Here is a 20,960-nt window from a genome sequence, read left to right on the forward strand (position 1 = left end):
TATTGTATTTATAAAGCGCCAACATATTACGCATAGAGTTGGGCCGAACGGTTCGCCTGCGAACGGTTCCATGCGAACTTCCGTGGTTCGCGTTCGCGTCCCGCAGGCGAACCTTTGCGGAAGTTCGGTTCGCCCCATAATGCACATGGAGGGTCAACTTTGACCCTCTACATCACAGTCAGCAGGCCCAGTGTAGCCAATTAGGCTACACTAGCCCCTGGAGCCCCACCCCCCCCTTATATAAGGCAGGCAGCGGCGGCCATTACGGCCACTCGTGTGCCTGCATTAGTCAGAGTAGGGCGAGCTGCTGCAGACTGTCTCTCAGGGAAAGATTAGTTAGGCTTAGCTTGTTCCTGTCTGGCTGCATACCTGTTCTGTGAACTCACCACTGCATACCTGTGCTGTGAACCTACCACTGCATACCTGTGCTGTGAACCCACCACTGCATACCTGTTCTGTTCAGTGGACCCGCCACTGTATACCTGTTCATTGAACCCACCACTGCATACCTGTGCTGTGAACCCACCACTGCATACCTGTGCTGTGAACCCACCACTGCATACCTGTTCTGTTCAGTGGACCCGCCACTGCATACCTGTTCTGTTCAGTGGACCCACCGCATCAGTGCGCATACCTGTGCAGTTAAGTGAACCCGCCACTGCATACCTGTTCTGTTCAGTGGACCCGCCACTGCATACCTGTTCTGTTTAGTGAACCCGCCACTGCATACCTGTTCTGTTCAGTGAACCCACCGCATCAGTGCGCATACCTGTGCAGTTAAGTGAACCCGCCACTGTATACCTGTTCTGTTCAGTGGACCCGCCACTGCATACCTGTTCTGTTTAGTGAACCGCCACTGTATACCTGTTCTGTTTAGTGAACCCGCCACTGCATACCTGTTCTGTTCAGTGGACCCACCGCATCAGTGCGCATACCTGTGCAGTTAAGTGAACCCGCCACTGCATACCTGTTCTGTTCAGTGGACCCGCCACTGCATACCTGTTCTGTTTAGTGAACCTGCCACTGCATACCTGTTCTGTTCAGTGAACCCACCGCATCAGTGCGCATACCGGTGCAGTTAAGTGAACCCGCCACTGCATACCTGTTCTGTTCAGTGGACCCGCCACTGCATACCTGTTCTGTTTAGTGAACCGCCACTGTATACCTGTTCTGTTTAGTGAACCCGCCACTGCATACCTGTTCTGTTCAGTGAACCCACCGCATCAGTGCGCATACCGGTGCAGTTAAGTGAACCCGCCACTGCATACCTGTTCTGTTTAGTGAACCGCCACTGTATACCTGTTCTGTTTAGTGAACCCGCCACTGCATACCTGTTCTGTTCAGTGGACCCACCGCATCAGTGCGCATACCTGTGCAGTTAAGTGAACCCGCCACTGCATACCTGTTCTGTTCAGTGAACCGCCACTGTATACCTGTTCTGTTTAGTGAACCGCCACTGTATACCTGTTCTGTTTAGTGAACCCGCCACTGCATACCTGTTCTGTTCAGTGGACCCGCCACTGCATACCTGTTCTGTGAACCCGCCACTGTATACCTGTTCTGTTCAGTGAACCCACCGCATTAGTGCGCATACCTGTGCAGTTAAGTGAACCCATCTACCTACGTGAGTGCACGCAGTGTGATATACCACTCCGTGCATACCCGATATGGACAAAACAGGTAGAGGAAGAGGTAGTGGCAGAGCCAGAGGAAGGCCACCCGGCAGGTCTGCGCGAGGTCGTGTAAATGTAATTTCGTGTGGACCTGGCCCACAGTACAGTGCTCGGAAGAAGGCACGTCCCATCACCTCCCAAGATTGTCAGGACGTGGTTGAGTATTTAGCGACACAGAACACCTCATCTTGCTCAGCCACCAGTGCTACTACTAGCACCACTTCCGCTGCATTTGACACTTCGCAAGAATTATTTAGTGGTGAAATCACTGATGCACAGCCATTGTTGTTACAGCCAGATGAATTTTCACCAGCTCATATGTCTGAGTTACGCGGCAACATTATGGATGTAACGTGTAAGGAGGATGAAGGACCTACTGATGTTGGTGCATGTTTGGATTTGTCTGAGGCAAGCGAAGCTGGGCAGGATGATTACGATGATGACGATGATAGGGATCCTCTGTATGTACCCAATAGAGGAGATGAAGAGGGGGACAGTTCAGAGGGGGAGTCAGAGAGTAGGAGGAGAAGAGAAGTTGCTGAAAGAAGCTGGGGCAGCTCTTCGTCAGAAACAGCTGGTGGCAGTGTCCGGCACCATGTATTGCCACCTATGTACAGCCAGCCAACTTGCCCTTCAGCATCAGCTGCTGAGGTCCCCATAGTGCCCACATCCCAGGGTGGCTCAGCGGTGTGGAAATTTTTTAATGTGTGTGCCTCAGATCGGACCAAAGCCATCTGTTCGCTCTGCCAACAAAAATTGAGCCGTGGAAAGGCCAACACTCACGTAGGGACAAGTGCCTTACGAAGGCACCTGGAGAAAAGGCACAAACAGCAATGGGATGGCCACCTGAGCAAAAGCAGCAGCAGCACACAAAAGCAAAGCCACCCTCCTTCTCCTCTTCCTCCTCCATCAGGTGCATTATCTGCTTCTGCCGCTTTCTCCCTTCCACCTTCACAGGCACCCTCCTCCACTCCGCCTCTGCCCTTGAGCGGTTCCTGCTCCTCTGCCCACAGCAGCAGTCAGGTGTCCGTGAAGGAAATGTTTGAGCGGAAGAAGCCAATTTCGGCCAGTCACCCCCTTGCCCGGCGTCTGACAGCTGGTGTGGCGGAACTGTTAGCTCGGCAGCTGTTACCATACCGGCTGGTGGACTCTGAGGCCTTCCGTAAATTTGTGGCCATCGGAACACCGCAGTGGAAGATGCCAGGCCGCACTTATTTTTCGAGAAAGGCCATACCCCAACTGCACCGTGAAAGTTGAGAGGCAAGTGGTGTCATCTCTTGCGAAGAGCGTTGGGTCAAGGGTACACCTAACCACGGATGCCTGGTCTGCCAAGCACGGGCAGGGCCGCTACATTACCTACACAGCCCATTGGGTGAACCTGGTGGTGAACGATGGCAAGCAGGGCGCAGCGGACCAAATTGTGACACCTCCACGGCTTGCAGGCAGGCCTCCTGCCACCTCCTCTCCTCCTGCTACATGCTCTTCGCTGTCCTCCTCCTCCTTGGCTGAGTGGCAGTTCTCCTCTCCAGCTACACAGCCCCAGCTCCGCAGGGCCTATGCTGCATGCCAGGTACGACGGTGTCACGCCATCTTAGACATGGCTTGTCTCAAAGCGGAGAGTCACACTGGAGCAGCTCTCCTGGCTGCTCTTAAGAAACAGGTGGATGAGTGGCTGACCCCGCACCACCTGGAGATAGGCAACGTGGTGTGCGACAACGGCAGCAATCTGCTTGCCGCTTTGCATATGGGGAAGCTGACACACATACCCTGCATGGCACATGTCATGAATCTAGTGGTTCAAAGATTTGTGGCAAAGTACCCTGGCTTAGCGAATGTCCTGAAGCAGGCCAGGAAGTTCTGTGGGCATTTGAGGCGGTCTTACACAGCCATGGCACGCTTTGCGGAAATTCAGCGCAAAAACAACATGCCGGTGAGACGCCTCATTTGCGATAGCCCGACTCGCTGGAACTCGACCCTGCTCATGTTCTCCCGCCTGCTAGAACAGAAGAAAGCCGTGACCCACTACCTCTACAACTACAGTAGAATGAAACAGTCTGGGAAGATGGGGATGTTCTGGCCCGACAACTGGACACTGATGGAGAATGCATGCAGGCTCATGCGGCCGTTTGAGGAGGTGACCAACCTGGTGAGCCGCAGTGAGGGCACCATCAGCGACTTAATTCCCTACGCTTACTTCTTGGAGCGTGCTGTGCGTAGAGTGGCGGATGAAGCTGTGAATGAGCGTGACCAGGAACCGTTACGGCAGGAACAGGCATGGGACCAATTTTCATCAGACCCAGCTGTTTCCTCAACACCTGCGGCAGCACAGAGGGGGGAGGAGGAGGAAGAAGAGAAGTCGTGTGCAGAAGACGAATCAGACTCAGAGGATGATGAGCAAGGTGTTTCTTTGGGGGAGGAGGAGGAGGAGGAGGGGACAGTGGCAGGAGAACAACCTCAGCAGGCATCGCAAGGGGCTTGTGCTGCTCAACCTTCCCGTGGTATTGTTCGCGGCTGGGGGGAGGAGGTTGACTTACCTGACGTCACTGAGGAAGAGCAAGAGGAGATGGAGGGTACTGGATCCGACTTTGTGCAGATGTCGTCTTTTATGCTGTCCTGCCTGTTGAGGGACCCCCGTATAAAAAACCTCAAGGGGAATGAGCTGTACTGGGTGGCCACACTACTAGACCCTCGGTACAGGCACAAAGTGGCGGACCTGTTACCAACTCACCGGAAGGTGGAAAGGATGCAGCACATGCAGAACCAGCTGTCAACTATGCTTTACAATGCCTTTAAGGGTGATGTGACAGCACAACGCCAGCAAGGTACCACTGCCACTAATCCTCCTCCCGTGTCCACGCAGTCAAAGACAGGACGCTCCAGCGATCTCATGGTGATGTCGGACATGCGGACGTTCTTTAGTCCAACGCCTCGCCGTAGCCCTTCCGGATCCACCCTCCACCAACGCCTGGAACGACAGGTAGCCGACTACCTGGCCTTAAGTGTGGATGTAGACACTGCTGTGAACAGCGATGAGGAACCCTTGAACTACTGGGTGCGCAGGCTTGACCTGTGGCCAGAGCTGTCCCAATTTGCCATCCAACTTCTCTCCTGCCCTGCCGCAAGCGTCCTCTCAGAAAGGACCTTCAGCGCAGCTGGAGGCATTGTCACAGAGAAGAGAAGTCGCCTAAGTCACAAAAGTGTTAAGTACCTCACCTTTATCAAAATGAATGAGGCATGGATCCCGGAGGGCTGCTGCCCGCCCCAAGACTAAGTCAGTCCCCGCACATACAGCATCTCTGCCTGCACGCCGTGTGACTGGCTGCCTGGCCTGCCCCAAGAAGACTAAGTCGCTCCCAGTCCCTCCACACAGCATGTCTGCCTGCAGGCCGCTTGACTACCTTCTCCGCCACCACCAACAGGGTCCGGGACTCCAGGCGGATTGCTGAATTTTTTAGGCCGCTGCTAGCAGCGGCCGCTGTAATAATTTTTCGGGTGCATGTACATGACTGCCTAATTTTTCTGGCTGCACTGCGGGCAGCTGCAACAACAAAAGAAAAGGCATGTACATGCGACCATTCCCCTTCGTGATCATTACCTTGCCGTGGTGAAGGGGCTTGCGTATCACAATGGAGCAATGACCGGCGCCTAGATGAGTGTCTCGGGGGGCACACCCACGATAATAAGGTCGTTGCCTCATTGTGGTCAGACCAAATTTGATCAGCTGGACAGTCACTGTTCTGTCATTCAGCTACATCAGCCAGGTGACCATATGGGCTGTAAAGCCACCAAAACCTGCACTCTCGCCATGGTGCGCACCAGTAAAGCACGGCCGTCACTACACAAACAGCTTTTTGCGGTGCGTTACACGATGAGTTTGGTGTGTCAGTGTGAAGCAGTACCTTAATTACACTACCTGATTGATGTATACACATGCAAGATGTTTGAAAGCACTTTAGGCCTGTCATTTAGCATTCAATGTGATTTCTGCCCTTAAAACGCTGCTTTGCGTCAAATCCAGATTTTTCCCGGGGACTTTTGGCATGTATCCCACTCCGCCATCCCCCCCTCCAGGTGTTAGACCCCTTGAAACATCTTTTCCATCACTTTTGTGGCCAGCATAATTATTTTTTTTTTCAAAGTTCGCATCCCCATTGAAGTCTATTGCGGTTCGCGAACTTTAACGCGAACCGAACCTTTCGCGAAAGTTCGCGAACCCGGTTCGCGAACCGAAAATCGGAGGTTCGGCCCAACTCTAATTACGCAGCGCTGGACATTAGTTAAGGTTACAGACAATATATAGCGGTTACATACAGCAATACGACAATACAGGAATACAAGAAAAACTAGATTATGCAGCACAATATGAGTACAAGGTAATGCTCAGTCAGTCACTGAATGGGAGCATGGGGATTAGGCAAGTTGAGTTCACTCAAATGCATAGCATGGGTGCACAGTAATGGAGGTGCATGATCAGGTAGGGCACAAAAGGAGGAGGACCCTGCCCAAAGGCTTACAATCTAAAGGAAGGTAGGGACACGAAAGGTAGGGGACTAGAGTTCAGCTGTGGGTTTAGAGCACTAGTAAATGGAAAATTGTATACTCCTCACGGTAATTTTCCTTCCCATGTGCCTCCATGGCAGCATACATAGGGGTGGGGCTTAACCATATGTTTGCTGCCATGGAGGCATATGGAAAGGTCAGGGGTGTGGAGGTAGATCTGGATGTCATCTGCATACAGATGATCGTTAAAACCCATGGAGGAGATAAACTTGCCAATGGAGGATGTGTGTAAGGAGAACAGTAGGGGGCAAAGGACCGAGCCTTGGGGGACTCCCAAAAAAAGGGTGGTTAGGGTGGATGAGGACTCATTGCAGGAGGTTGTGAAGGAACGGTTGGAGAGGTAGAATGACAGCCAGGCCATTGCGAGGTTGTGAATGCCCATGGACTGGAGGGAATGGAGGAGTAGGGGATGGTCTACTGTGTCAAAACCTGCTGAAAGGTCAAGGAGGAGGAGAATTGAGTATTTACCTTCAGCTTTAGTTAAGGCAAGGTCATTGACCACTTTGATGAGAGCTGTTTTGGTTGAATGGACAGGCCGAAATCCAGATTGCAGTGGGTTGGCATTGATGTACTGGGTCAGGCGTTTTGAACCAGACACTCAAGGAGTTTTGAGGCAAAGTGGATGAGGGAGATAGGGCGGTAGTTGGATGGTAGCAGGGCCGGGCCGAAGCATAGGCTGGAGAGGCTCCAGCCTCAGGGCGCAGTGTAGGAGGGGGCGCACAATTCATTCAGCTGTCATTCCTAATTGTGTTTGAAGCAGAAAGAAATAAGAAAAGTAGATACATGGAAGTGACTACAAGCCAGAAAACTAGAGATTAAGGTGTTGGGGGCCCTGGGGTGCCTCTTAGTCTAATAGCAATCAGTGTGTGACGGCTGGGGTGGAGGGATGGATGGGCACACTTTGGTGTCTCAGCCTTGGGTGCTGGAGGACCTTGTCCCGGCTCTGGATGGTAGTGAGGGGTCGAGGGAGGGTTTCTTGAGCAGGGGTAGTACAGTGGCCTGCTTTAAGTCTGAGGGGAAGGTGCCTGTGGATAGGGAGAGGTTAAACACGGTAGTGAAGACTGGGGCCAAATCCATGAAGTGAGGATGGAGTAAATCAGAAGGGATGGGGTCAAGGGGGGAGGTAGTGGTATGGGAAGACTGCAGCAGGTGGTTGACTTCCTCAATGGTAGTAGGAGTGAAGGAGGTGAGGGGAGGATAGGGTGGAGGAGGAGCTGGATGGGAGGTGAAGATTGAAGATTGGATATTTCCTTACAAATGGAGACAATTTTGTTGGTGAAGTAGGTGACTAAATCTGTGGCAGAGCGGGAGGAAACAACAGGGAGTTTAAAGTAGCAAAAAGATGCCGGGGGTTGGATCCTTGTGCTCTAACGACCTTATTGAAGTATTCCTGCTTCGCATCGACAAGGGCAGTGTGGTACTGCAGCAGGTTAGCCTTGTACTGTAGGAAATCCTGGTTGAATCGAGTTTTCCTCCATTTCAGTTCAGTGGCACGTGTTACCCTCTGAGGGTTGGGAGTATTAGTAGTGCGCCAGGGCGCAGGGGTTTAGGGGGGCGGTTGCGGCGGAATATTGGGGGAGCAGCTTCCTCTCAGGCTGATAAGAGGGTTTGATGATACTGAGCTGCAGCAAGATTAGGACAGGTTAGGGTTGGGAGAATGGAGTAGAGGGCATGGAGGGGTCAGCAAGGACACTAGGGTTGAGCTTACGTAGGTGACGCTGCCATCGACCAGGTGGGTGGGCGGGTAGTTTGGAGGTGCCTTCCGTGAGGAGGTTGAAGGTGAGAAGGTATATATATATATATATATATATATATCTGTAAAGTGCTGTAAAATATGTCAGCTGTACTGTATATACCTATACAGTAAGTAAATATAAAACCGATAAATATAAAGTGATGTCTCTATGGAAAAACAGTGTTGCAGTTTGTATTTTCTCCACAAGATGGCAGCTACAGTTACGGCAGGCATCTACATGGTAAAAGCATGTTGTGTGCCTTCATATCCAATAGTAGATAGAGGGCAGACTGGAGGGGGCGGGGTTTACATGCAGGAAATGAACAGCGAGGAGGCTGTACGGGTAACAGAGCAGGTACAGTAATAAGAAATTATTTTATATTTACATGCAAACAATAGGTGTATGTATAAGGTAACTATTACAGATGAGAAAACTGTTTGTCCAGTGAGCAAATTCCACCTCTACGGGAAGGAGAGTTTGAAGGACCTGAGCTGCAACTTTTCAGGGAGATAAACTGGTTTAGGAGCAGCCAATTGAACTGACAGCTGCTTAGTTACTCAGACCAATGGAACTGAATGTGTGTGTGCTAAAAAATTGACTACTATGTAAATTCCAGCTTCCAAATGTCCTCCATAGTGTATCTTCTCTACCCTGTGTCCTCTGTAGTGTGTGCATAGTGTGTCCCAGCATCCCTATATTCCCCATAGTGTGCCCCAGCATCCCTATATTTCCCATAGTGTGCCCCAGCTTCCCAGTATCCCCATAGTGTGCCCCAGCTTCCCAGTATCATACATAGTGTGTCCCAGCTTCCCATTCCCAGTATCATATATAGTGTGTCCCAGTATCCCCATAGTGTGCCCCAGCTTCCCAGTATCATACATAGTGTGTCCCAGCTTTCCATTCCCAGTATCATATAAAGTGTGTCCCAGTATCCCTCATAGTGTGCCCCAGCTTCCCAGTATCATCCGTAGTGTGTCCCAGCTTCCCAGTAACATCCGTAGTGTGTCCCAGTATCCCTCATAGTGTGTCCCAGCATCCCTATATTCCCCATAGTGTGTCCCAGCTTCCCAGTAACATCCGTAGTGTGTCCCAGTGTCCCCATAGTGTGTCCCAGCTTCCCAGTAACATCCGTAGTGTGTCCCAGTATCCCCATAGTGTGCCCCAGCTTCCCAGTATCATCCGTAGTGTGTCCCAGTATCCCCATAGTGTGTCCCAGCTTCTCAGTAACATCCGTAGTGTGTCCCAGTATCCCCATAGTGTGCCCCAGCTTCCCAGTATCATCCGTAGTGTGTCCCAGTATCCCCATAGTGTGCCCCAGCTTCTCAGTAACATCCGTAGTGTGTCCCAGTATCCCCATAGTGTGCCCCAGCTTCTCAGTAACATCCGTAGTTTGTCCCAGTATCCCCATAGTGTGCCCCAGCTTCCCAGTATCATCCGTAGTGTGTCCCAGCTTACCAGTAACATCTGTAGTGTGTCCCAGTATCCCCATAGTGTGCCCCAGCTTCCCAGTATCATCCGTAGTGTGTCCCAGTATCCCCATAGTGTGCCCCAGCTTCTCAGTAACATCCGTAGTTTGTCCCAGTATCCCCATAGTGTGCCCCAGCTTCCCAGTATCATCCGTAGTGTGTCCCGGTATCCCCATAGTGTGCCCCAGCTTCTCAGTAACATCTGTAGTGTGTCCCAGTATCCCCATAGTGTTTCCTAATTTGCCATTGTCCTCTGTAGGGTAAACCCTTTTATCGCAATGTCCCCATAATGTATCCCAGCTTACCATTGTCCTCAGATTGTTTTCCAACCTCCCAGTGTCCTCTGTAGTGTATCCCAGTGTCCTCTGTAGTGTGTCCCAGTATCCCCCATAGTGTATTCCGGTTTCTAAGTGCCCTCCATAGCGTGTCCCATCTTCCCAGTGTCTTTCATAGTGTGTCCCAGCCAGAGGTGGCTCCAGAATTTTTTTTAATGAGGGTTCTGGATCCAGTGCTGGAGTAGCTGCCGACCTGCAACGCATGCTGCAACAAAAATGGACGTGTCCATGGACTGAAAAATGGACATGGTAATGGTCATGGGCAGGGCCAAATGAACTTAGCAGCTGTGTAATTCACAGACAGTGGACATCAACAGCACTATATATAGCCCGAGGTGTCTCCAGTATAGGTAGTCAGGTGTAAGTGCACCCAGTATAGATAGCCAGATACCCCCAGTATAGGTAGCCTGGTATATGTGCCCCCAGTATAGGTGGCCTGGTATAGGCGCCCTCTATATAGGTAGCCAGGTATAGCTTCCCCCAGTATAGGCAGGCAATGACCCGCCTCGCCTGCCCACACCGATATTAGCACCTTGATGGCACCAGCACCTTCACCCACCACAGTGTTTTTCATAGTATGTCCCAGTGTCCTACATAATGTGCCCCAGTATTCCCCATCGTGTGTCCTATGTTGTGTGCCCCAATTTTCCAGTGTCCTATATAGTGTGTCCCAGCTTCCCAGTGTCCTATGTAGTGTGTCCCAGCTTCCCAGTGTCCTATGTAGTGTGTCCCAGCTTCCCAGTGTCCTATGTAGTGTGTCCCAGCTTCCCAGTGTCCTATGTAGTGTGCCCCAGCTTTCCAGTGTCCTATGTAGTGTGTCCCAGCTTCCCAGTGTCCTATGTAGTGTGTCCCAGCTTCCCAGTGTCCTATGTAGTGTGTCCCAGCTTCCCAGTGTCCTATGTAGTGTGTCCCAGCTTCCCCGTGTCTTATATAGTGTGTCCCAGCTTCCCAGTGTCCTATGTAGTGTGCCCCAGCTTTCCAGTGTCCTATGTAGTGTGTCCCAGCTTCCCAGTGTCCTATGTAGTGTGTCCCAGCTTCCCAGTGTCCTATGTAGTGTGTCCCAGCTTCCCAGTGTCCTATGTAGTGTGTCCCAGCTTCCCAGTGTCCTATGTAGTGTGCCCCAGCTTCCCAGTGTCCTATGTAGTGTGTCCCAGCTTCCCAGTGTCCTATGTAGTGTGTCCCAGCTTCCCAGTGTCCTATGTAGTGTGTCCCAGCTTCCCAGTGTCCTATGTAGTGTGCCCCAGCTTCCCAGTGTCCTATGTAGTGTGTCCCAGCTTCCCAGTGTCCTATGTAGTGTGTCCCAGCTTCCCAGTGTCCTGTGTAGTGTGTCCCAGCTTCCCAGTGTCCTATGTAGTGTGTCCCAGCTTCCCAGTGTCCTATGTAGTGTGCCCCAATTTTCCAGGGTGATTAAGCTCCCAGTGATTCCTAAATAAATATGTGATTAATGCTGCACTCCCCCATCCCTGCTGCCTTTACGAAATCAGAAATGCCAGCAACATTTTTTGTGATTTGTGATGTTTCACTTTCCATTCCCGGTGTTGCCGTGGTGACCTGCTCTGGGTTTGCCTTTATCTGGTGACAAGGTTTCCCTCCAGTGCGCTCCACCTGTGTTTTTCTCAGTATTGGCTGTCATTCACGCTAATATGAGAATGCTGTCCTGCACTGCTTGTTACACACTGTATATTGGGCAATAACTGATCACGGCTGTCTTTCATCTGTAATGACACCCAGGAAAATAGCATCCATGCTCATTGCTATAGTGTGAGGAGTATGTGGGAGCATGGAATATGGAAAACCTTAAAGGGAACCTGAAGTGAGAGGGACATGGAGGCTGACATATTTAATTCCTTTTTAAAGTGTACGTTAAGGGAAAAATGGAGCCCTTACTGGATACTTGCCTTGGGACAGGGGAAGCCACCCACGCAGTAGCATGGACCCCCTCTGGCTTGGCTTATTCCGCCAGTGCCCAAGTTACTGAACAGGCACAGAGCACCACGCTTCAGGGGTCTTGTCACTATGTAGCTCTGGCTGAGGAGAATGGGGGAGTCTCTTTAGAATCCAGAGGCTTCCCCTCCCGAGGGAAGTGTTAAAAATATTGCATTGCAAACCTCACAGGTTTGCTTCAAGCAATGCATATTGCATGGGTGTCCTGCTAATCCTCTGTCTCTAATACTTTAACCCTTTGGGGACTGGTTGCCGAATCCCCCTTAAGGACCAGGCTATTTTACATGCGGGGGGTGGCAGGCAGCTGGATTTCCAGTCTAGCTGGCTGGCCATGGTGTCCTTCTTGTAGCCAGGTGTCCTCCCTGTAGCCAGCAGCCTTTACTCACCTCCCAGGCTCCGCCGATGAGCAGCTGTGGACCCCTCCACTCTGGCCAGCATCCCCGCTCATACTGCCACTAAATTCAGTGTCGCGGCTTGATGACGTCATCAAGCCAGGTCAGAGTGAGCGGGGATGCCAGCCAGAGTGGAGGGAAGCGCCGATCGCCGGGGAATGTCAGGAAGGTGAGTGGATCCTCTTCTTCCCCTCCTACCGCCACCGCTGCCTATTGTGATCACTACAATCTGCCGGCAATCGTAGTGATCAAGTGATCAGGAGCCAATCGTGATGGCTCCTGATCACTGAGGGGAGATGTCAGCTGTCATATGACACACTTGAATCAGGTGTGCACAATCGGAGCAGAAATGGCAGGCGTAATACCTACGCCGCATCAGGCTTAGACAGCCACAAGTGTGGTGTAGGATTTACCTACAGCAGTCCAGAAAAGGTTAAGCCATAGACCTTAAACAAGCAATTCTGATCAGGTGCTCTGAATAAAGTCTGACTAGATCAGCCACATGCTTGATTCAAGTGTGTGATTCGGATACTACTGATGCCAGAAGATCAACAGGACTGCCAGGCAACTGTTTAAAAGAAAATACATATGTCTGCCTCCGTATACCTGTCACTATAAGGAATGAGATGCATGTGGGGTGATTGGATTTTTATTTATGTATAGCAATTACAGTTCTGGAGCTGATGGAGATAGTGGAAAGATAACATATTCAGGTATACAGATGCAGCTAGAAGAAATGGGAGAATATAATTGAAGGTGCGACAGAGACACCCCGCTAGTAAGATAGAGATATATTACAATACAAATGAGCTGCTTAATCTTCCTAGTCTGTGAACCTAAATGAAGAAGGGAAGAGGTCTAAGAGCAGAGCCTTGTGCTACACCAACAGGGAGAAGATGGAGTGAGGCGTTACACTGCAAATGACAGACACTAATAGGCCATCTCATTCATGCAGTTGTAAAAACCTTTGAAAGATTTTGGCACTAAATAAATTTAAAATGATAATCATGTTAATGGAAAAACTTGTCTTGTGTTTCAGTATAAATAAACTTCTCTATGAAGATGAGAGTGCAGGGAATACATTCTTGAATATGTGTCATTACTTATCACAGTTCAGATATTTGTCACTTTATTATCAATCTACAGAAGGAACCTTCCTGTACCGATCACATGACCACATAAGTGATGATGGAAGAGAACCAGAGTCGCATGTCTGAGAGGATATGTCAGGATGCCCCTGTCTGTTTCTCCATGGAGGAGGGGCAGTATTCAGAAGGACAACAGGACCTCTGCAAAGACACCATGATGAAGATTCAGCCACCCCTCAAATTCCCGGGTAAGAGGAGATGTTAATTTCTTGGAAAGGAAAGAGCAATTCAAAGGGTTCATCTAGACCCCCATTACGTGATGAACTTATAGCAACAATGTATTCAGTCAGTGTGCGTGTTTCCTACAGACGGATCCAGTAACAGAAACCCACCAGAGACATGTACAGGTCCTCTTTCTTCCAAGGATTGTCCTCCTGAAGATCACATCATGCTCAACCATTATCAGGTATTTGGAACCTACCAGTATAAAATCAATATTTTTCTGCACTATTTACTTTGCTCATGAGGATTTTGTGTAAAACAATTTTTTAATCTTGTGAGTTTAGTTTGAAGGAACGACTACAGTTAAAGTTGAGTTTAAAAAAGAAGAGATGAATGTGAGTGTTGACCAGCATTCTCTGGACAAGGATAAATTCATGGAAGTAGGTAAAGAGGAAGAAGAGACATATGGGATGAGTGCTCAGCAGCTCACGGAAAACAGTATCATAGTGGCGACAATTAAAGATGAGGAGGAAAAGCCATGTGTGCGGGGTGATCAGCAGTCTACAGAGGAGAGTAAAATGGTGAGGACAATTAAAGAAGAAGAAGAAGAAGCGTATGAGAGGAGCGATCAGCTGCCTATGGAGGAGGGTGACATAATGGGGACCATTAAAAAGGAAGAAAAAGAAATGTATGAAAGAGATGATCAGCTGTCTACAGAGGAGGATGAAATTATGAGAATAATTAAAGTGGAAGATGACGAGGAATATGGGTACAGTGGCTGGCAGTCCATCAAGTATTGTGAAAGTGTGAAAACTATTAAAGAGGAAGAATTTTCAGTAGATATCTGCACAGGTAAATGTTATTCATCAAATTTTGCAGTATCTATTCCTATGTATAATATCATGTTTCCAACAAATGAGGGGGAGATACTGTACACCATATGAAAGGCCCATCTCCATTCCTCAGTATAACATCATAGTGCCAACAAATGAGGAGGAGATACTGTACACCATATGAAAGGCCCACCTCCATTCCTCAGTATAACATCAAAGTACCAACAAATGAGGAGGGGGATACTGTACACCATATGAAAGGTACATCTCCATTCCTCACTATAACATCATAGCACCAACAAATGAGGAAGAGATACTGTACACCATATGAAAGGCCCATCTCCATTCCTCAGTATAACATCACAGTACCAACAAATGAGGAGGAGATACTGTACACTATATGAAAGGCCCGTCTCCATTCCTCAGTATAACATCATAGTACCATCAAATGAGGAGGAGATACTGTACACCATATGAAAGGTCCATCTCCATTCCTCAGTATAACATCATAGCACCAACAAATGAGGAGGAGATACTGTACACCATATGAAAGGCCTATCTCCATTCCTCAGTATAACATCATAGTACCAACAAATGAGGAGGAGATACTGTACACCATATGAAAGGCCCATCTCCATTCCTCAGTATAACATTATAGTGCCAACAAATGAGGGGATGCTGTACACCATATGAAAGGCCCATCTCCATTCCTCAGTATAACATTATAGTGCCAACAAATGAGGAGGGGATACTGTACACCATATGAAAGGCCCATCTCCATTCCTCAGTATAACATCATAGCACCAACAAATGAGGAGGAGATACTGTACACCATATGAAAGGCCCATCTCCATTCCTCAGTATAACATTATAGTGCCAACAAATGAGGGGATACTGTACACCATATGAAAGGCCCATCTCCATTCCTCAGTATAACATTATAGTGCCAACAAATGAGGAGGGGATACTGTACACCATATGAAAGGTCCATCTCCATTCCTCAGTATAACATCATAACACCAACAAATGAGGAGGAGATACTGTATACCATATGAAAGGTCCATCTCCATTCCTCAGTATAACATCATGGCACCAACAAATGAGGAGGAGATACTGTATACCATATGAAAGGCCCATCTCCATTCCTCAGTAGAACATCACAGTACCAACAAATGAGGAAGGGATACTGTACACCATATGAAAAGCCCATCTCCATTCCTCAGTATAACATTACAGTACCAACAAATGAGGAGGCGATACTGTACACCATATGAAAGGCCCATCTCCATTCCTCAGTATAACATCATAGCACCAACAAATGAGGAGGCGATACCGTACACCATATGAAAGGCCCATCTCCATTCCTCAGTATAACATCATAGTGCCAACAAATGAGGAGGAGATAATGTACACCATACGCAAGGTCCATCTCCATTCCTCAGTATAACATCATAGTGCCAACAAATGAGGAGGGGATACTGTACACCATATGAGAGGCCCATCTCCATTCCTCAGTATAACATCATAGCACCAACAAATGAGGAGGAGATACTGTACATCATATGAAAGGCCTATCTCCATTCCTCAGTATAACATCATAGTGCCAACAAATGAGGAGGAGATAATGTACACCATACGCAAGGTCCATCTCCATTCCTCAGTATAACATCATAGTGCCAACAAATGAGGAGGGGATACTGTACACCATATGAGAGGCCCATCTCCATTCCTCAGTATAACATCATAGCACCAACAAATGAGGAGGAGATACTGTACATCATATGAAAGGCCTATCTCCATTCCTCAGTATAACACCATAGTACCAACAAATTAGGAGGAGATACTGTACACCATATGAAAGGCCCATCTCCATTCTTTAGTATAACATCATAGTGCCAACAAATAAGGAGGAGATACTGTACACCATATGAAAGATCCATCTCCATTCCTCAGTATAACATTGTAGTATCAACAAATGAAGAGATATTGTACACCATATAAAAGGCCCATCTCCATTATTTAGTAGAGCAACGTCATCTATGTATCCTTTTAGTGAATTTTGATATGACAGAGTTCAGTGACTTCTAGTCAAATGAACAAGATTCTTGACTGCAGGATATGAAATAGTAAAGTGAGTGTAACAGACATTTTCCTCCAGCAGGGAGATGCAGTTTCTAGAGTACCTCAGAGGGAAATCTTGGGTCACATTGTGAACCTGCAGAAGACAGCAACGTTGCACAGTTTTCTTCAGGAGCAGACATGGTTACTGGGAACACAAATGAAAGGACAGTTAACAGAACAGCTCCCTCGATTGCTGGAGACTCTTATGACAAACCCTTTTCATGCTCAGACTGTGGGATGTGCTTTAAATCAGAACTACAACTCCACAAACATCGAAACATTCAACCTGTACGAGGTGGAAACCCAACATGTCCTGAGTGTGGGAAATCATTCAGATCAAAGTCACACCTTGTTGATCACCTTAGAGTTCACACCGGTGAGAGACCCTATACTTGTGCTGAGTGTGGGAAATCATTTAAAGCAGCAGGACAGCTTGCTGTACACCAAAGAATCCACACCGGTGAGAGGCCTTTTCATTGTTCCGAGTGTTAGAAATCATTTAGGTTAAAGTTTGAACTAGTCAGTCACCATAGAGTTCACCTTGGTGAGAGGCCTTATAATTGCACTGTATGTAGAAAATCATTCAAAACAAACTCCGATCTTCTTAAACATCAGCGAGTTCATGTCAGCGAGAGGCCCTTTGCTTGTTCTGAGTGTGAGAAGCCATTCAAATCCAAGTCGGATCTTCTCAAACGCCAGAGAGTTCACACCAGTGAGAGGCCTTATTCTTGTTCTGAGTGTGAAAAGTCATATAAATCAAAGTCAGATCTACTTAATCACCAGAGAGTGCACACTGGAGAGAGGCCCTTTGTTTGCTCTGAGTGTGGGAAATCATTCAAAAAAAATTCAGAACTCGTTCACCAGAGAGTTCACACCACAGAGAGGCCCTATGCTTGTTCTGAGTGTGGGAAGTCATTCAAAAGAAAGTCCGATCTTCCTAAACACAAGAAAGTTCACAGCAGTGAGAGGCCCTATGCTTGTCCTGAGTGTACGAAATTCTTTAAATCAGTGGCGGACCTTGGTGCCCATCAAAAAGTTCACATTGCTGAAAAGCCCTTTAACTGTCCTGAGTGTGGGAAATCCTATAGATCTAACACAGAACTTGTCAGTCACCAGAGAGTTCACACTAGTGAGTGGCCCTATGTCTGTTCTTTGTGTGATAAGTCATTTAAGTCAAACTGAACATCTTAGACATCAAAGAGTTCACACTGGTGAGAGACACTATCCTTGTCCTGAGTGTGGGAAAATATTTAAAAAGGCCTCACATTTCCTTAAACATCAGAGATTTCACACCAGTGAAAAGCCATTTTCCTGTTCCAAATGTGAGAAGTCATTCAAAACAAATTCTGAACTTGTTAATCACCAGAGAGTTCACACCACCGAGAGACCATATCCTTGTTCTGAGTGTAGGAAGTCGTTCAAAGTAAAGGCAGATCTCATCAAACACCAGAGTGTTCACTCTAGTGAACGGCCCTATGGTTGTTCTGAGTGTGGGAAATCATTCAAAACATCAGCAGATTTGAGCACCCACCAGACAATTCATATTGGTGAGAGGCCCCATCATTGCTCTGAGTGTGGTAAGTCATTCAGATTAAAGACAATGCTTGCTATTCATCAGAGAGTCCACACTGGTGTGCGGCCCTATCACTGTTCTGAGTGTGGGAAGTCATTCAGATCACATCCAGGACTGGTTAGACACCAGAGAGGTCACACAGGTGAGTGGCCCTATCTTTGCCTTGCTTGTGGGAAGTCATTCAGGTCAAAGTCAGAACATAATAGGCACGAAAGAATTCACACGGTTGAGAGACCCTATCCTTGTACCGAGTGTGGGAAATCATTCAAAACAAGATCGGATGTTCTAAAACACCAGCGAGTTCACACTGGGGAGAGGCCCTTTCCTTGTTCTGAGTGTGGGAAATCATTCAAAACAAAGTCAGATCTTCTTATGCACCAGAAAGTCCACATCAGTGAAAGTCTCTATGCTTGTTCTGATTGTGGGAAATCTTTCAAAGTCAAGTCATATCTCATAAAACACCAGAAAGTTCACACCACATAAAACCCTATTTTTATTAAATTGTTAAACCCCAGATGTTCTCTTTTTATTCTGTTTTTCACAAAGGAAAAAAGTTATATTTCATATTCTGAGCATAAGACATCCTTCAAAAGAAACTGGAAACTCACGTAGGTGAAAACCCTTTTTCCTGTTCTGAGTGTGGGAAATAATTTATGAACCAACCATATTCCCTTTTTGGACTGGTTGACATCCCCCAATGCTTCGGACAGTGTGAAAAGGGGGTTGTTATTACCCAGGATGAGGGGACTTACCTGAGGTTTGAATATTGTGGAAATTGGTTAGGAACCTCAGAGAGATTTTTAGACTCTTGACAGGAAGTAACATATGAAGACACAAGACTTCAGTACAAATTCTAACTCCAAACTATGCTCAGAATTAAAATAAACCCAAGGTGTAAACAAAAGTTGTTTTCAGACTACATCCAGCATCCCTACATCGTGAGTCCTCAATGCGTGGATGAAAGCTTGATTTTCACTAATCAACATTTGCCTTGAAAGCACACCTGAACTGATAGGGATATGAAGGCCGTCATATGTATTTCCTTTTAAACAATTCAGCTTGCTTGTCTGTCCTGCTGAGCCTCTGTACCTAATAATCTTTACCATAAACTCTGAACATCCATGCCTATCGCTGGCTCCCTGGTTCAAATCCCAGCCAGGTCAACCTCTGCAAGGAGTTTGTATGTTACTTCTCCCCGTGTCTGTGTGGGTTTCTTCCGGGCACTCCTTCCACATCCCAAAAACATACAGATAAGTTAATTGGCTTCCCCCTAAATTATGATACATGAACTACACAATATATAAATAGATATATGACTATGATAGGGATTAGATTGTGGGCCCCGCCGAGGGACAGTTAGTGACCAGACCATATACTCTGTACAGCTCTGCATAATATGTTGGCACTATATAAATACATAAATAAATATCATGTGTTTCTGACTGAAGTCTGACATGCTTTTTCAGGTGTGTTGTGTGATTCGGACATTACTGTAGCCAAAGAGATCAGCAGCAGCCAGGCAACTGGTATTGTTAAAAAGGAAATAAATATAACAGCCACCATGCCCCTCTCAGTTCAGGTGTACTTTAAAGTGAACCAGAAGTGAAAATAAGCGTATGAGATAATTAATTGTGTCTAGTACAGATAGTAAATACAACATTAGTAATATAGAAAAGAGTCTCCTACTTTTGTATTTTCAGTTTTTTTTTATTTTTAAGATTGCATCAGACTGTCACAGCCACTTATTAGAATCTACACTCTACCTTTTAAGATGAAAAAGAAACAGAAATAATGGCCTTTAAACATTCCTGCGGTATTGTCTTCTCCCTGGCAGATATCAGGCTTTCAGCTTCTATTTACTTTTCAGGAAACCGGACTGAATTCAACAAGCTACTCGGCAAACTCTTTTGCATAGATACCTTGAAGAGAACCTGAGGTGGGATGTAATGATGTTACTAGGGCACAGAGGCTGGTTGTGCACACTATCACCAGCCTCTGTTGCCCTGTGGTGTGCCCCCAGGACCTCCCTACGCTCTGCTATCCCCAGCGCCATGCTAGCGAGGCTGTTTACATGTGACTGTCTGTCAGCGCCGCTCCCCCGCCTCCTCTGTATCGGCGCTACCCGCCCGCGTCCCTTTCCTCCAATCAGCGGGAGGGAAGGGACGCGGGCGGGTAGCGCCGATACAGAGGAGGCGGGGGAGTGGCGCTGGCAGACAGTCACAGGTAAACAGCCCAGCTTCCCAGTGTCCAATACTGTGTACCAGCTTCCCAGTGTCCCCATAGTGTGTCCCAGCTTCCCAGTGTCCCCATAGTGTGTCCCAGCTTCCCAGTGTCTCCATAGTGTGCCCCAGCTTCCCAGTGTCCTCATACTGTGTACCAGCTTCCCAGTGTCCCCATAGTGTGTCCCAGCTTCCCAGTGTCCCCATAGTGTGCCCCAGCTTCCCAGTGTCTCTATGGTGTGTCCCAGCTTCCCAGTGTACCCCATAGTGTGTCCCAGCTTCCCAGTGTCCCCATAGTGTGTCCCACCTTCCCAGTGTCTCTATGGTGTGTCCCAGCTTCCCAGTGTACCCCATAGTGTGTCCCAGCTTCCCAGTGTCCCCATAGTGTGTCCCAGCTTCCCAGTGTCCCCATAGTGTGTCCCAGCTTCCCAGTGTACCCCATAGTGTGCCCCAGCTTCCCAGTGTCCCCATAGTGTGTCCCAGCTTCCCAGTGTTCCCCATAGTGTGTCCCAGTGTCCCCATAGTGTGTCCCAGCTTCCCAGTGTTCCCCATAGTGTGCCCCAGCTTCCCAGTGTCCTCATAGTGTGCCCCAGCTTCCTAGTGTCCCCATAGTGTGTTCCAGCTTCCCAGTGTCTCCATAGTGTGTCCCAGCTTTCCAGTGTCCCCCATAGTGTGTCCCAGTGTCCCCATAGTGTGTCCCAGCTTCCAAGTGTTCCCCATAGTGTGCCCCAGCTTCCCAGTGTCCTCATAGTGTGTCCCAGCTTCCCAGTGTCCCCATAGTGTGTTCCAGCTTCCCAG

The 20,960-nt window shown here is 48.1% G+C and overlaps 2 protein-coding genes and 1 pseudogene across 9 annotated transcripts in view; all 3 read left to right on the forward strand.

Annotated features, from left to right (window-relative positions):
* LOC137534841 (uncharacterized) overlaps positions 1-16,490 on the forward strand; it is a 23,635-nt gene extending 7,145 nt beyond the window's left edge. For 2 of the 4 annotated variants that reach the window (XM_068256507.1, XM_068256508.1), the window contains exons 2-5: positions 13,253-13,442; positions 13,563-13,660; positions 13,761-14,268; positions 16,408-16,490. In XM_068256507.1, the coding sequence (XP_068112608.1) occupies positions 13,292-13,442; positions 13,563-13,660; positions 13,761-14,268; positions 16,408-16,427 (777 nt within the window). In that variant the 5' untranslated portion in view covers positions 13,253-13,291 and the 3' untranslated portion in view covers positions 16,428-16,490. Of the gene's footprint in view, positions 1-8,267; positions 8,324-13,252; positions 13,443-13,562; positions 13,661-13,760; positions 14,269-16,407 lie in introns of those variants that run through there. The other 2 variants (XM_068256506.1, XM_068256509.1) reach the window with 2 other exon arrangements.
* Positions 16,432-17,552, forward strand: LOC137534840 (zinc finger protein 551-like; annotated as a pseudogene).
* LOC137534837 (zinc finger protein 567-like) overlaps positions 16,664-20,960 on the forward strand; it is a 17,864-nt gene continuing 13,567 nt past the window's right edge. For 3 of the 5 annotated variants that reach the window (XM_068256499.1, XM_068256504.1, XM_068256503.1), the window contains exon 1: positions 16,743-16,830. The gene's annotated coding sequence lies outside the window, so the exon portion shown is untranslated. Of the gene's footprint in view, positions 16,831-17,861; positions 17,948-20,960 lie in introns of those variants that run through there. The other 2 variants (XM_068256501.1, XM_068256500.1) reach the window with 2 other exon arrangements.

The sequence above is a fragment of the Hyperolius riggenbachi genome, chromosome 10 (genome assembly GCF_040937935.1).
Source record: "Hyperolius riggenbachi isolate aHypRig1 chromosome 10, aHypRig1.pri, whole genome shotgun sequence".
Lineage (NCBI taxonomy): Eukaryota > Metazoa > Chordata > Amphibia > Anura > Hyperoliidae > Hyperolius > Hyperolius riggenbachi.